At 41.6% G+C, this 14,891-nt stretch overlaps 1 protein-coding gene across 4 annotated transcripts in view; it reads left to right on the top strand.

Annotated features, from left to right (window-relative positions):
• Window positions 1-13,831, top strand: part of LOC147419678 (alcohol dehydrogenase class-3-like) — a 114,355-nt gene extending 100,524 nt beyond the window's left edge. For 2 of the 4 annotated variants that reach the window (XM_086506187.1, XM_086506184.1), the window contains one exon: window positions 13,618-13,831. In XM_086506187.1, the coding sequence (XP_086362313.1) occupies window positions 13,618-13,728 (111 nt within the window). In that variant the 3' untranslated portion in view covers window positions 13,729-13,831. Of the gene's footprint in view, window positions 1-6,561; window positions 6,766-13,591 lie in introns of those variants that run through there. The other 2 variants (XM_086506185.1, XM_086506186.1) reach the window with 2 other exon arrangements.
• The last annotated feature ends 1,060 nt before the right edge of the window (window positions 13,832-14,891 follow it).

Genomic DNA, 14,891 nt, shown 5'->3' with positions numbered 1-14,891 from the left:
GAAGCTGCTTGTGATGCAATGTTGGTGTCATTAACCTTTATCTCACGAAGCATCATTAACCTTCATCTCACGAAGCAGCATCCACATGTAGGTGTAGCCCATCAGAAGGCTCCCCATGAGGTTTAAGTCATGCATCAGGGGCAGCTTGCTGAAGGATTTGAAGTGCCTTCCTGAAAGTTGCTAATTGTTGTTGTTAGAGCTTTACGCTCACCTTCCAGATCCTTTCGCTCTTGCTTATGGCTTTTCTCATGTCCACTTAGGCCCTTGGTTATGAATTGGCCACCCTTTCACCCTCTTGTTAGGGATTCTAGGCACATATAGGGTTTGCACTAGGCATTTTACCCATTTTATTTTATTTTTTGCAAGTTTTGTGGACTTTGTGTTGGGTATTTTTAGAGGTTTTCTTTAATCCAGAGTTGGCTCACTATATTAGTGCTGTCCGAGTCCACTCTTTAGTCATCTTGTATCATTTTGCCTTTGGAGTCATTGAGTTGCTAGCTTCACCTCCCTCTCTCTCTCTCTCTCTCTCTCCACTTACCATCTCGTAGGTAGGGGTTTTTGATATTTTTTTCAGCACCCCACTTTTTATCTTTTATACCCAGACATTGTACTAGATTCCACCATGTTGTAACTTTGTGGTCTCATAGGTCATTTTGGCCTTTTAAAGACGTTAATATAGCATTTCGTTTCTCTCTCTCTCTCTCTCAGCGTGGATGGGCCAGAGGTGCAGGGGACACAATGCCAACAGAGGTTCTCACGCGCATACAGGGGATACAACAGCGCCAACAGGTTCTCTGCACTAGCAGTTCTGGGGTATATAGGGTTCTCACTGTTGTCTGATAGGGTTTGTGACACGCAGGTATAGAATTAGGGTTCGCGACGACCTGTTTTAGGGTTTACGATACGCAGGTCCAGAATTAGGGTTCACGACGACCTGTTTTAGGGTTTGCGACGTTGAGGCTGGGCAAAAGGGTTCACAGGCTGACATCCTGCTCTCATTGGCCCACCTCTCGCCCTTGTTCCCCCTGTTTCTGCAGGTCGTCATGGTCTCTCTTCTACCCGCCACTGCTCGCACAGGTTCCCTGCCACCGTTCGGATATACTAGACAGTAAGCAGACATCAGAAAAATTGAAAACCCAGCCGAACAGTAAACAGAAATTAGGAAATTCAGAGGAATGTAGGCTTGATGTGGAAGAATACAGATACACATGTATGCATGATGCGAGGAAGATATGCATGTATAATGTGGACATTGTCTGGTTCTTTCTTCACAGCAAGAACTCCTACACCCCCCTTCCCTTTTGGCAGCTATCAAGCATGAAGAAGCAGAATGACAAAGCTGACCTATGCAAAGAAGAAATGATCTAAGTAAGCCTTTCAAGTCTTACTAACGTAGTCCAACTATATCTAATTTATACTAATTTCTCACTTATGCGTTCTCGAATCTACTAAAATCAAGTATAAAATACACTATTGCATTCCAAACTCCACTTTTACAATCATTTATTTCTGACATACACCATCAATAATCACATAAATATTCAATATCTCATTTCAAAAACATATCTTTATTACAATAACCATAGACACCAGATTACACATTCGTACTAACATATGAACTCAATAAATGATAAATAAATTTTCACTTTGCAGGGTCAAAACTCACTCTCACTTGCCCATACAATTTCTCTTTGACATGATACACAGATGAATATTGAAATAATTGCATTCGAATTATTAATTGTCTTGCAAATGTTCGCTTTTTCCCAATCCAATGCTTCTACTATGCAATATTTTCTCAATTAAATCTCTAGCAAACATTCATAATAAGAATCATAAACATATGCAAGTCTCATTTATGTTTCAATTTTTATGCTCAATGTACAATTTTTGTTTATTGTGTAATTTCTTTTGTATTTCCAATTTTGGATCAACCTTTTACTGCTTTAGATTTACTCTCGTCATGGTTCGCTTTGTATTGTTTTTGCGGCCTCAGTGCTTCAGAGCTTCACTTCAATGCACTCATCGATGCCAGGTTTTGTTTGCTTTTCCGAACTCTCACTACCACTTTGCCCACTTACTTCTCTCTCTTCTACGTAGTGTTCTCTCTCTTTCTCTTTCTCTTTCATCTTCTCGTGCACACAAACATAAAAAATCTACATTCCTCTACTCTCCATTTCTGTTTTACTCTTTTGCCTGCAACTAAAGCCCAGGTAGAAAATCACTCTTTATAGTGTTTACATGCACACACAAACACAAGCAAATACACTGTTCACTCTCTCTCTATCTTCCTCTCTAATTACACTATGGTATAAATGCTCTCTCTCTCTCTCTCTCTCTCTCTCTCTCTCTCTCCCCACTTTTCATACGCACACATATAGGAAGATGTGCTCGATCCCACTCTCTCTCTTTCTCTTTCTCTCGCAGGGAGTAAATTTTCTCTCTATTTCTCTTCCTCTTGCTCGCTAACTCTCCGATTCTCTACCAATTGGCTCGCGACCTTCTTCTCTCTCCCCCCTCTATGCTACGGGCAAGAGCGTCTCTCTCTCTCTTTCTCTCTCTCTCTCTCTCTCTCTCTCTTACACAAAGCACACACGGGGTGGCTTGCCTTCTCACGCTCCTTCTCTCTCATTGAGGGCAGCCCCTTTGGACTCCCTCGCTCTCTTGATCCCCCCTTCTCTGCCTGGCGACACACCCGCGACCTATGGCGACCCCTTGGCGGATCCTCTTCTCCTGGTCTCTCTCCCAATGGAGTACACACGCAGCGCAGTACACAGGGCAGCCCCCTTGGGCTCCCTCCTCACTCGCGCCCTCTGCTCTCAGGCCCTCATGCCTTTTGGCGACCCCATTCTCAGGCACTCCCCCATCTCCTCTCGGCTGTCTCTGCGTTACACCCAGGGTAGCTTACCCTGGAGGATGCACACACACACACACCACACATCCCGCCCTCAACCCTCTCGCTGGGCTGTCAATTTATCTGGCATCCCCTGGCGACTCTCTCTCCTTGCGCGGTTCATTAATTGACGACCACCTTCAGTTGATTTAAAAAGATTAAAACCATTTTCCTTTTTATGGTTTTTAAGCCTTTGTTCACCCACTCTGTAAAAAAAATTGTTTTAACCTCAAGGACAATCCTAGAGACCTCAAAGATCTATCTGATGAGACTTACACTCAAGTCCCCTCTCTCTATTCTCTCATTTTTGCCATTTCTCTCCCTCTTCCGGTCTTTAAGTCAAATTTTGAAAGTCTTTACTGGTAATTACACTACAACTAGTATAAACTTCTCGCTTTGCAAGCTTAAAATCTAACCGGGATTTTACCATTTTGACCGGTTGAAATACAATCTACCCCGTTTTCTCTAACAGGGCTCGACAAATTCTTTCTTTCTTTTACTGTTTTGCTTACTACAAACGGCCCTAAGAAGTCAATTTATGTTAGCAATCTCAACACTCCTAACAGACCTAAAAAATCTATCCACGAGAGTCTTGAACTCGAACCTTCCTTCTAAAGATGAAGCACAGACAGGATATCAAAGGCTTAATCTGGTACTACGGCCACAGTTTAGGAAAACGTTCGCTACGAATGTGTTTCCAAATAGTACTGATAAAATTTATTCAAGCATAATTAAAACTTGACAGAAATAGACTGGAAACACGGTCTTAATGCAGCTAGTTAAACATGCATATGCTCTTGAAATGCTCGTGTAGATCCCAAATAACCCCAAAATGTTACAAAATGTCAAAATATGTTGGGGTTTACATTTCTCTCCTATTAAATGTGAAGGCGTCCTCGATGAAAGAAAATATCTGCTACACTTCATTACTGCAACTCTACACTTCACAACAACTCTTGAAAAATAACTGTCTTCCCAACTTAAATGCGAATGTCCTTGTGAGCACAATTTAAAACCAACATACCAAACTAGCTGTAGTATGTCCATTCTCATTCACACACATTAAAACATTATGCTTTTTCAATATTTGAGTCAACTAATAACATAGTCAGTGGTAAATTAATAAGCAGTAACATAATAGAATAAACGAACTAGCACAAGTAAATCTATATACTCACACTGATAGCTTTTATAAAGATTTACCAATCATAAACCCTAACCTCTCCAATAGGCAACTAAACAGTAAATAATAAAAGAGATTAATTAATAGAATAACTATAACCTATTCTAATCCAGACAATAATTTATGACCATTAATAAGAAGAACAACTCCCTTTCATGTTGCTAAATTTCTACAAAGGTAAAGCCTGTTAACCCCTTTATGATAGAGAGTATATCAATATGACAAACACGTGGAAGTCATAACTTGAATTTTTATTTCTTTTTTTAAAATTTTTAATTCCCATTGTTTATTGATTTTTTAATTTTCATGCATTCGTTCTTTTGTTTTTGCAAGTCACTTCGGATTTGAAATTTATATTTTTTCTTTGTTTTTTAATTTTTAATTTTTCATGCATTTTACACTCACTGCTACATCGAGCAGGAATATCTTTTCACATTCATTTACCAACGCGTATAAAACTTAGCTACGGCTCGTGGCTCTGTCACTAGAGACAAAGTTGACCCACCCACCTCCCAAGCTTACATGTCGATGGGCACACAACATATAACATATAAGTTTTCCTCCTCAATCTCATCACATGTGTAGTACCTAACATACCAGCCATAATCTAGAGTTTAAAGGTCTATCCCCACTATAGAAATCTACAACACTTCAAAGATTTGTTTTTACCATTAAGTGCATAAATGTACTATCCAACACTAGATTAGCTATAGTGACTATATTAATTAATAACTTTTACTACTCCTTGTCAACCACTAACCAATTTGGTCAAAATTCTTGATTAATAATTTTGGATAAAGATTGATAATAAAACCATAAAGACTACGAATCTAGCCAATTTAATAAAACTATGCCACACAGTTATTAGTTCTTCACTGACTTAGAGGCATTAAAATGAAAAGATGTTACCGATTTGAAATAACAACTTGGAAATAGAACACATGTTAAGTCTTTCTTGAAACTGTTGCTCTACTTTGAAATGCATCTCCAAATACAGCTTAACATTTCGTACTTCACAACAGCTACTCCAATCTTCTCTTTTGATGACAGAACTACACAATTACTAATGGAATATACTCCTAATTTTTGTGATTTTTGTAATTTTTTTTTTGTTTTTTATTGTTTGGTTCTTCTTTTGTTAATTTTTTTTTCTAAACATAAATTTACAAATAAATAAATAATCTTTCAGATTTCCAAGAATAGTGCAATGGATTACATGCATCTATACGTGGTTCAATCGCCTACATTCTAAGGAGCTACAATGTCGTACACATAGACCGTATCCTAGGTCATAGACACCTATATGTGCTACAGACACCTACTTCCATCACAAAGCTACAGTTTCCTACACATAGACCACACCCTCTCCAATTTCACATTCTTCACATCATGTATATGTTTTTTTAATTTTGTTTTAATATTATAAACTCTTGCTTTGAAACTGACACCACAAACATAAATAAATTAACACTCTCTTCTTCTCAACCTTAAATCTCAAAACTCTATGAAACAACTCTAATTTTTCAATATCTCCAGTATATCTCTCAAACAACCCTGTACATCCGTAGCATTTCTACTCTGCTCTTCAATCATATCTCAAATCTTTAATATCTCTAACCGTTAAGCACCTCTTGGCTTGCTAACTTTTTCACTAACTTTTCCCACTCTCTAACAAGTAACATCTTTTTAACTTTGCTAACATCCTTTAACTCATACCCTTTAGCTTCCACACTCTTAAACTCACTCTCATGCACTCCTTTAATCCTTAAACACATATTTTCCTTGCACTAACATATGCATTTCAATTTTCAAACACAGATCCCACCAAACATGGCATCTACTAAATTTAGATTGCTTTGTACCTATTTCAATTGCCGTAGAATTATGCTACCTACCTTTTCTCATTTGGCCAACTCTCTTAAATACTTTTGCTAAAATTCTATTAGTCAAATTGTAAAATTTTGTCAAATATGTTTGAATTTGAATTTCTTTGAAAGTCATTATTCTTCCTGCAATTGAATGTAAATGACTTGCATATGAGCAAGATAAACAAGGATTAAATATTGATCCCTTTAAAACTATACTTTATCTCACACTATTCGAGTCACTCTCACTCACTTCTTGCTCTCTCTCTTAACTAAGAATCTTTTTTAACTTCTCTTCTCACACAATAACTTAACCACTCAATCAACTTTTATCAAAACATGGATTCTTATTCACAAAATCACTAAACATCCAAATAGAAACAACAAAGATTCCACAATGTAGTCCAAATACTCACACATAAATGACAACATATTAAAACTCACCCTCACTATCTATATGACATGGAATCACACCTCCTTAGTTATATGTATCTCAATTAAAATGAGCAAGCTATTTCATAAAACAAGTAAGAAAATATTTTGTTCTATTTTTCATTTTTCTAAACCAAACATTCATTACTTACTCTCTCTTCTCTCTTATGATTCCCTCATCATTGCAGGTTCAATAAGTAGGCCCATTTTATCCGTGTCAGGAAGAAGATAAAATCTGATCAAATGGCACGGTTATTCATGTACAATGTGTTCAAAGTACCATGGTATGCCACAATCGATTGTCAGTGATCGTGATCCTCTCATGACAAGTTTATTTTGGAGATGATTGTGTAAGAACATGGACACTATGCTCAAGTTCTCGTCTTCATTTCATCCACAAATTGATGGACAAGTTAGAAGAGGCTAATTCTATTGTCTTGGATTTGTTGAAATGCTATGTGTGAGATAATAAGAGCAAGTGGGAACAGTATTTGCCTATGCTTGAGTATGCGTACAACAATACGGTGCATTCATCCATAGGTAAGGCACTTTTTGAAATTGTTGAAGATGGCAAAAAGGTTCCTCCTATTTTACATACAAAGGACAAGATCTTTGAGGCGAATCGGTATGTCGAGAACATGGATGAAATGTATAAGAAAATTAAAGTTGAGAAGACTCGGGAAAAACAGAAAAGGGCTGTTGATCGTCACCGTCGTGAACTGTTGTTTTCACTTGGTGATTGGGTGCTTTTGCGATTTGAGAAGGCAAGGTTGAAGAAAATGAAGGGCAAGGAACGGTTGTTTTCGAAGCTAAGCACGCCTTACTAAGGGCCTTTTCAAGTGCTTGATAAGATTAGTGATGTTGCTTACAAGCTGAAATTGCTTGAGGCTTGGAAGATTCATCATGCGTTTCACGTGAGTCTTCTAAGACCCTTCGTGGGTGATGTGCAAGAAGATGTGTCAGATGAGGACCGGCCAGAAGTTAAGGAACTTTATGTAATTTTGGTTCCTGAGAAGATTTGCACATAAGAAAAGAAAAGTTAAGGGACAGATTGCAAAGCGCTATTTGGTGAAGTTCAAAAACTATCCACCTATGGATGCAAAGTGGATGGAAGAGCATGAACTGTCAGAGTCACCAAATGTGTTGCAGCTTCAGCTTGAGGCCTTTGGGTTACATCCTAGGTATGCCCCAACAAAACGTGTACAAAGGAGGGGTAATGATAGAGGTAGTACATCAAATATACATATGGATTCAGTGTAATAGAAGTGTGCATCACTGTTTAAGTGTTAAAAGGTATAATGTTCACTTCTATCATAGATAGCAATGACAAAAGTATAAAGGTCTCATTAAGTCATTGGTATCTATGTCTTATCATCTTTCTTGCGGATACATGCGGTGATAAAAGAGTGCTAACAACACAAGAGCATCAATGGCATGTATATATGGTATGCAATCGAGGGCGTTTGCGATTTCAAGAGGGGAGTATCTCACTAGGACGTGGCAACTGCTAACCTTAGTTGTTGGTTTCTTTTTTATGATTTTGTTTAATTTTTGAGACCCTCTCTTTGAAGTTGGAAATAACCGGACATTGTATGGCCAGTGTGAAACGCTAGTTCCACTTGTAGACGGAAAGTTGGTTGGCACTGGAATTCCATTAGTAAAAGGGTGTTTAGGCTCAATTCAAAGTCATCTAGGTTCCTTGCTACACTTAATAAGTTGGTGGATACTAGGATATAACTTAATGGAGACACAGTGACAAGGTGGGGTCACTCAGAGAAAATCACCTGAGAACTGGATTACATTGTATTTGTAGAAGTGGTCCCAGTGTGGTAAAAGATGATCAAATGACTAGTGAGAGTCCAATGGAAGCATCTCCTAAAATTTAGGAACTGTTATTTTTGGCTATGAAATCTGTTTGCGTCATGAGCTCCAAAATGACAAGAGGAACATTTTATTATTGTGCCGCTAAGTCAATTGAGCAACCGGTTGAGATATTTTTAGACCGGAAGGTACCAAACGGGAAAACCATGCATGAGTGTCACTTGGTAGCATTTTCCACCTTGAGAGAGAGAGAGAGAGAAGCGTTGAAATAAACGTGGGGGCTGTATTTTTCATCCACATGGTGGATTGTTGCAGGTACCAAAGCTATTATGTGCAAGCTTTCTCTCTCATGTACAGTGTAGTGCAAGAAGTGATGTCCTGCACACTCTACACTGCTCTCTCTCCCCTGTAGGAAGTAATGTGATGCCCCACAAGAAGGCTCTGCGTTTTATCTATGTACAGTTGTGTGATCTTATGCTTCTGTGCTGAGGCAAGAACCTCTATGAGCACGAACAAGAGTAGCTAACTGCTACTCCAAAAGCAGGCACCGGTAAGGGTGATAACCTCACTTTATAGGTGTATTTCCAGAGCTGGTTATGCGCTGTTTTTGGACTGTTTTGCAGCCGTATGGATGCCAAAAGCATTGGGAATAGTGGCCAACTGGTAGAGGACAGTTCCGAAACTATTTAGGGCTGAAAGCAGGGTAAAAACCAGTAAATACAGCGAGCTGTAATTGCTGTTTTTGGGCTGAAAACAGAGGGTTTATGTCTTTGGAAGCGAGTTCCAGCAGGGGGATTTGTTCAGGGCGAGTTTTGGGAGTGTTATGTTGCGGAAATTTTGACAGAACAGGTGTGATCTAGTTGGATACAGGTGAAGATCCCCAAGACTCTAATTTTGTAACTTTACCCTCTAAAGGAATAAAGAAATACTCAAAGGGGCGCCATGTTTTGGAGCCTATAGGTTGTCGGCGTCTGCTCGAAGCATTCTAGCTGGCGAGCCGTGTGCTGTAGTGTCAATTCTTGTTATAGGTTTTGAGTTGCAAAGTTTCTATGTGTCCTAAAGTCTAAAGGTGAAAGCCTACGTCTACCGCCCTACCGACCGGTTTCACTCACACTAGAAGAGGAGGAAAGAAGATGTATGCGCACCTTACATGTCAGAATTTGTGTCCTTAATGGCAAGGATAATGTGGACAAAGAGGTAAACGAACTCATGACTATGATGGGGGTCAATGAGCCGTTGCACACGAGAGCTTGGAGAGTGGGCAATAAGAAAAACGGAAGCAATGGGGAAACCTCGAAAGAAAGGGCGCTCATCCTTCGTTTTCCCTCCATGGAAGCGGACTTTTTGAAGAAGAGATCAACTCTTAAGAAGACGGGTGTTTTTCTAGGAGATGACCTTACCCTCTCGTAGATCGCTCGTATGCAGTAGGTAATGCCGGAGATTAGAGCAGCAAGGAAAAAAGGTAAGATCGTGTTTTATCGAGATGGAAGAGTGGTGATTTTTGAGCGACGCTCCACATGACGGTGCGAGACCTATGGGACCACACTCAAAGTTGCAATGATCTCTGCGCCTTGATGTGGGAGCTTTTGAGGATAATTTTACTTGGAGACAGATCATTTTCTACTCTAAGACACATTAGGCCCCTGGACAGTCCATGCCTCACGTCAGAGGATACAGATGGGAGACAGCGTGCAGACAAGAGACACGATCAGAGCACAGAGAACGGAGCTCAGAAGGAGTGGCAATGTTATTCAGAGAAGATTTGAGCCATTGATACATATAGCTCGCAGGGATGAGCATGCCAGGTACATGTGGGTGAGATTGAGGCAGAGACAAACAGATATCTCTACATTGCTATTTGCTACTTTCCCCCGAATACGTCAGCATATGCACCACCAAGAGGACAGTCCCCCTTTTCTATCTTGGATGATGACAAATGTGAGTTCTTAGAGATGGTAACATTATCATCTAGGGGGCTTCAATGTTAGGATTGCCCATCACCAGACATTATTTTATGATACTTCAGAGGAGATGCTGAGGGAGCTAGATGTTGCAAAGACAGGTCTATCTAGATTATCACAGGATGTGGAGCATATGAGTATGGGCGACTCTTGATAGACATGGGGAGTACACATGGGCTGGCGTTCTTGAATGCACGGGTAGCAGCCTCTACTCGCTACACCTTCACGCAGGAGAGGAACTCGGTATACATAGATGGGATCTACAGACGCCTGTGCAGTGAGGAGCCAGGGCGACCTTTGGAGGAGCTTACTACTATATTGACACAGACATTACATGATGCAGCAGCAGAGGCATACCCACACACTCAAACTTGGCAGAGATGGTGCTCTGGGAGCATGCCACATCATAGCTGGTATGATGAGGAATGCCGCGAGATTAGAGCCAGACTTCAAAGGGAGGTGCTTTTGGGGGACATTACTCACAGATAGTCATGGATTGACTTTCGATGTCTGGTGCGGCGGAAGAATAGGGCATTTTTGGCTCGACTAGAGTAGGATCTATACCGGCTATTCTTGAGTCAGGACTCAGGTGAAGCATGGCGACTCTTTCGTGAGCATCCTCCTCCCCCGTTGTCATTACTTCTACAGAGGCCTGGGGCCAGTATGCATCATCTTTGTACACAGTTCCTAGACAGTTGCCCCTTCATGACCCCCTTGAACCGCGCCCACATACATGTGCTTTTTTCACTGCTGAGATGGTGAAGAAGGCCATTGATAGGATGAGGACTAGGAGGGCATATGATCAGGAGGGCCTGCCTAATACTTGGAGCTTGTCTACTATTGTACCTATCTTCAAGTCAGGAGACCCTATGGAGCTTGGGAATTATCGCACTATCATGATTGGACACACATTTGCACGGTTGTACGCATCCATTCTTAACCAGTAGCTGAGTAGATGGGCAGAAAAGGAGGGTATACGTGCAGTCGGGCAAGCAAGGTTCAAGAGAGATTTTTCTACTCTTGACCACATCGTGACACTTAGAGCCATTATTGAGGAGGGTAGATCACATGGGAGACAAATCTATTGTAGCTTTGTGGACTTCCGCAAAGCATTTAACACAGTACTGAGAGCTAGATTGATGCGCATACTACAGGAGTACCCACAAAGCTGATTTGGGGGATCATGGCATTATACAGGTCGATGGTGGGATATGTACGTACTTCAGAGGGGCTATCTACATCAGTTCACTTCACTATCGGGGTGAAGCAGGGCTGCCTGCTCTCTCCTACTCTATTTGGTATGTATGTGGATGAGGTTTCTGACTATATTGAAAGAGATGGTGATAGAGGTGCACAGCTGGCAGGGAAATGGATTCCACTATTGTTATATGCTGATGATACTGTGTTGATCTCCGACTCTCTGGAGGGGATGCAACGTCACTTGGATGCTTTGCATAGGTTTGCCCATGAAAGTGGTTTGTTTGTCAACCTTGGTAAAATCAAGGTTATGGTGTTTAATACCACCCCACAGTCGATCAGGAGATCAGCACCCGCATTTACATACGGCCATGAGACAATGGAGTATACAGATGCTTGCACTTACCTTGGGGTGGTGTTTAGCAGACCAGCATTTTCACTGAGGAGAGCAGCAAAGACTAGACTGACGAGAGTCTGTGCAACATTGGGTGGATTGGAGAGGATGTGCTCACAGGTTTTAGTTTCAGGAGCCTCAGTCAAAGCTTTGGCTCTTTGACACTTTGGTGGCTTCCGCACTGCGCTATGGAGCTCAGATATGGGGGCCTTCATTGGACCATCATGGGAGGTCGGGTCGCACTGATGGATGGGGAGACATGGAGAAGCCTCTGGTTCTATGATCTCGCGGCTTATTTGTGCCAAGTCTTCAGTATCACGTGACATTATCTGAGCAGAGCTAGCTGCCCCCCCAGTAGTGGTTGAGGTGCTCACCAGATCAGTCTCCTTCATATACTGCCTGTGGGACCTTCCCAAAGACAAATATGCCCGCCTAGCACTTGAGTCCTCTCGACAGTTAGCTATGCAGGGAGACAGCATGCTGGTGGGGGGAGATGACATCATGGTTTCAAGCACATGGGTTCAGCATGGACATATTGCCCACTCACTGGATGCACCCTCTCTGACTCTTACATAGTCCGAGATCACCAGGCTCATCAGCCAGGACCTGACTTAGTTACACACCAGGTGGCCTTGGATAGAGCCGGTATAGGAGCTGGGCATGAAGATGGATTTCTACAAAGAGTATCTTCTCCCGCTTACGGAGGACAGCTTTGTGACGAGACCCAAATACATGGACACCCACTTGTCTCATGGGATACGATGTGCTATCAGCAGATACGCACATCTTCACACCAGCTTCGCGTCGAGAGTGGGAGATACAGCGGAGTGCCAGCAGAGGCCAGGACATGCCCCCTATGCCACATGGAGCCTGAGACAGAGTTGCACTACACATGCCACTGCCCAGTCTACTATGAGATACGAGGCCGCTTCCACTGTCTGTTCAGAGAGGGCTTTGGACCACTCTCTAGAGTCATGGGGTACGAGGACCAAAGATGCCTTGGATTGTTTTTGGTCGAGCTACGCAAACATAGAGAGAGCCTCATGAGAGGAGAGGCTAGCCAGTCCCAGAGACGGATCACTGACTTCTTTAGAGAAAACACTGGACAGCCGGAGGAGCTACTACCACAGCAGAGCCCACATTCTCCTCACACTAGAGGCACGTTGATCGACCGAGTCACCGAGCTAGGGAGATCCAGATGCCCGCGACTACGGAGGACTACACAATATCGACGGAGGCTGCGTTAGAGGATTAGGATCACTTTGGCCCGACATGCACGACGCACGGTCAGATTGTTGACCATGGAGGAGATTGATGACATCCGCCAACGATTGATGATGGATCTCTTCTGATTTAGTTCTTTCTGAGGATACACCCACATTGTGTTGTCTTGACAGGATTCTATAGTAGTACCCTCTCCAGCACCCTTTTCATTTTTGTTCCTCACACCTTGTATCAGATTCACCACATAGTAACTTTCTGATCTCATAGGTCACTTTGGCCTTTTGAAGACGTTAATATAACATTTAAGTTCATTTCATCTCTCTCTCTCTCTTTGGTGTTTTCTCGTGTTCCCGTGTTTGTGTTTCTCTCTTCTTCTTCTTCTTCTTCTCTGCTGCTGCACACTCTGACAGCTACCAATGTTGCGAGGTTGGGATAAGTTTTTTTTGTTCCATTTAGTTGCTTTTGTTGCAACTACTGTGGCAATTTCGATGCAAACAATCTAAGAATGTAAGTTGGCATACCTAAGTTAAAAGTTATTAAGGTTGATGATGTGATTTTATCTGTCCAATTAATCAATCTTAGAAACTCTATTGGAATGTGAAATTTATAACCGTACATTAGACCCCCTGTTCATGTTTACTCTACAGGAATTTTCTCTGGAAGATTTCATCACCCATGAGCTGCCACTTTCTCAAATCAATGATGCATTCAAACTTTTGATAGAAGGTGACAGCCTTCGATCCGTAATACATCTTTAGTCCAATGAAGGAGAGTCCTGTCAATATGCACATGGCATTGACTAACAAGGATGGAGATTGCTATTTAAATTGAATTTATTCAATCAGTTTATATTGTTGCCAACTTTGTCAACTGTCCATGCGCTGCTGTGGTGTGGTGTGGGTGTATGCTAAGCAATTTTCAGCCCGTGTACTGGGGACAATGCATGTGGTTGTTTTTTTAAAATTTGTGCCATGTAGCTGTGCATGGAAAGAATCTCAATTCGGAATAGGATGGCTCCCTTTCTCTCTCTCTTCGAAAGGCAGTGCCCAAGTCTGTTGCATGCTGCAGACGTCTTGTTTTGCCCTTTTTAATTTAATGTGTGAACCCTTTCCTGTGTTATGTGGACTAAATAAGGTCAAAAATTTCTTTGTTACATGTTTGGGGGTAACCTCCCCAGTGGGTAGCTATACAAGCATTCTCTCTCTCTCTCTCTCTCTCTCTCTCTCTCTCTCTCTCTCTCTCTCTCTCTCTCTCTCTACGACCGAGCACTGAAGCTACGGAGATCCAGACGGCCAGGATTGAGGAGTGGGGCTACACAACATCGACGGAGACTATAGCAGAGGATTCGAGCCATGCTCTCTCGATATCCAGAGTGCAGATGAGGATGGATTCTGGTAGTAGTATCTAGTTCTTTTGTACCCAAACATGGTATTAGATTCACCATTTGTAACAGATTGGTCTCATAGGTCATTTTGGCCTTTTGAAGACGTTAATATAACATTTCATTTCTCTCTCTCTCTCTCTCTCTCTCTCTCTCTCTCTCTCTCTCTCTCGCGTTCCATACATTTTCTCACTCAACCATGCAAGGACATAACATTGCTCTGTTAAACACAAGTTGCTATCATAAAGAAGCTTCACATCCCTTTTAAGGATGTGATCTATGTTCAATCCCAATAGTCATAATTGCAGGTCGGTTTGTGTTCCATGGCAACCTTGCCAATCACGCTGACCCTTAGCACACCGTCCCTAGTAAAATACAAAGCTACATTCCAAGGGTACAAGCAAAAATGCAAAATATCTTTTCCATGGCGATATTCTACAGTTAGAATGAGGGTGCAAATCATGCATGGAGCCTGCATGCATAGGCTCTTGCCATGATTAATCTCTTTTGGGGTATAGTCGTTGATAGTAAGAGCAATGA

Source organism: Adiantum capillus-veneris, chromosome 29 (genome assembly GCF_014529385.1).
Source record: "Adiantum capillus-veneris isolate H3 chromosome 29, ASM1452938v2, whole genome shotgun sequence".
In the NCBI taxonomy this organism is placed as follows: domain Eukaryota; kingdom Viridiplantae; phylum Streptophyta; class Polypodiopsida; order Polypodiales; family Pteridaceae; genus Adiantum; species Adiantum capillus-veneris.
Note: the sequence above shows the minus strand (reverse complement) of the source record. Positions and strands in the feature narration are given on the sequence as shown.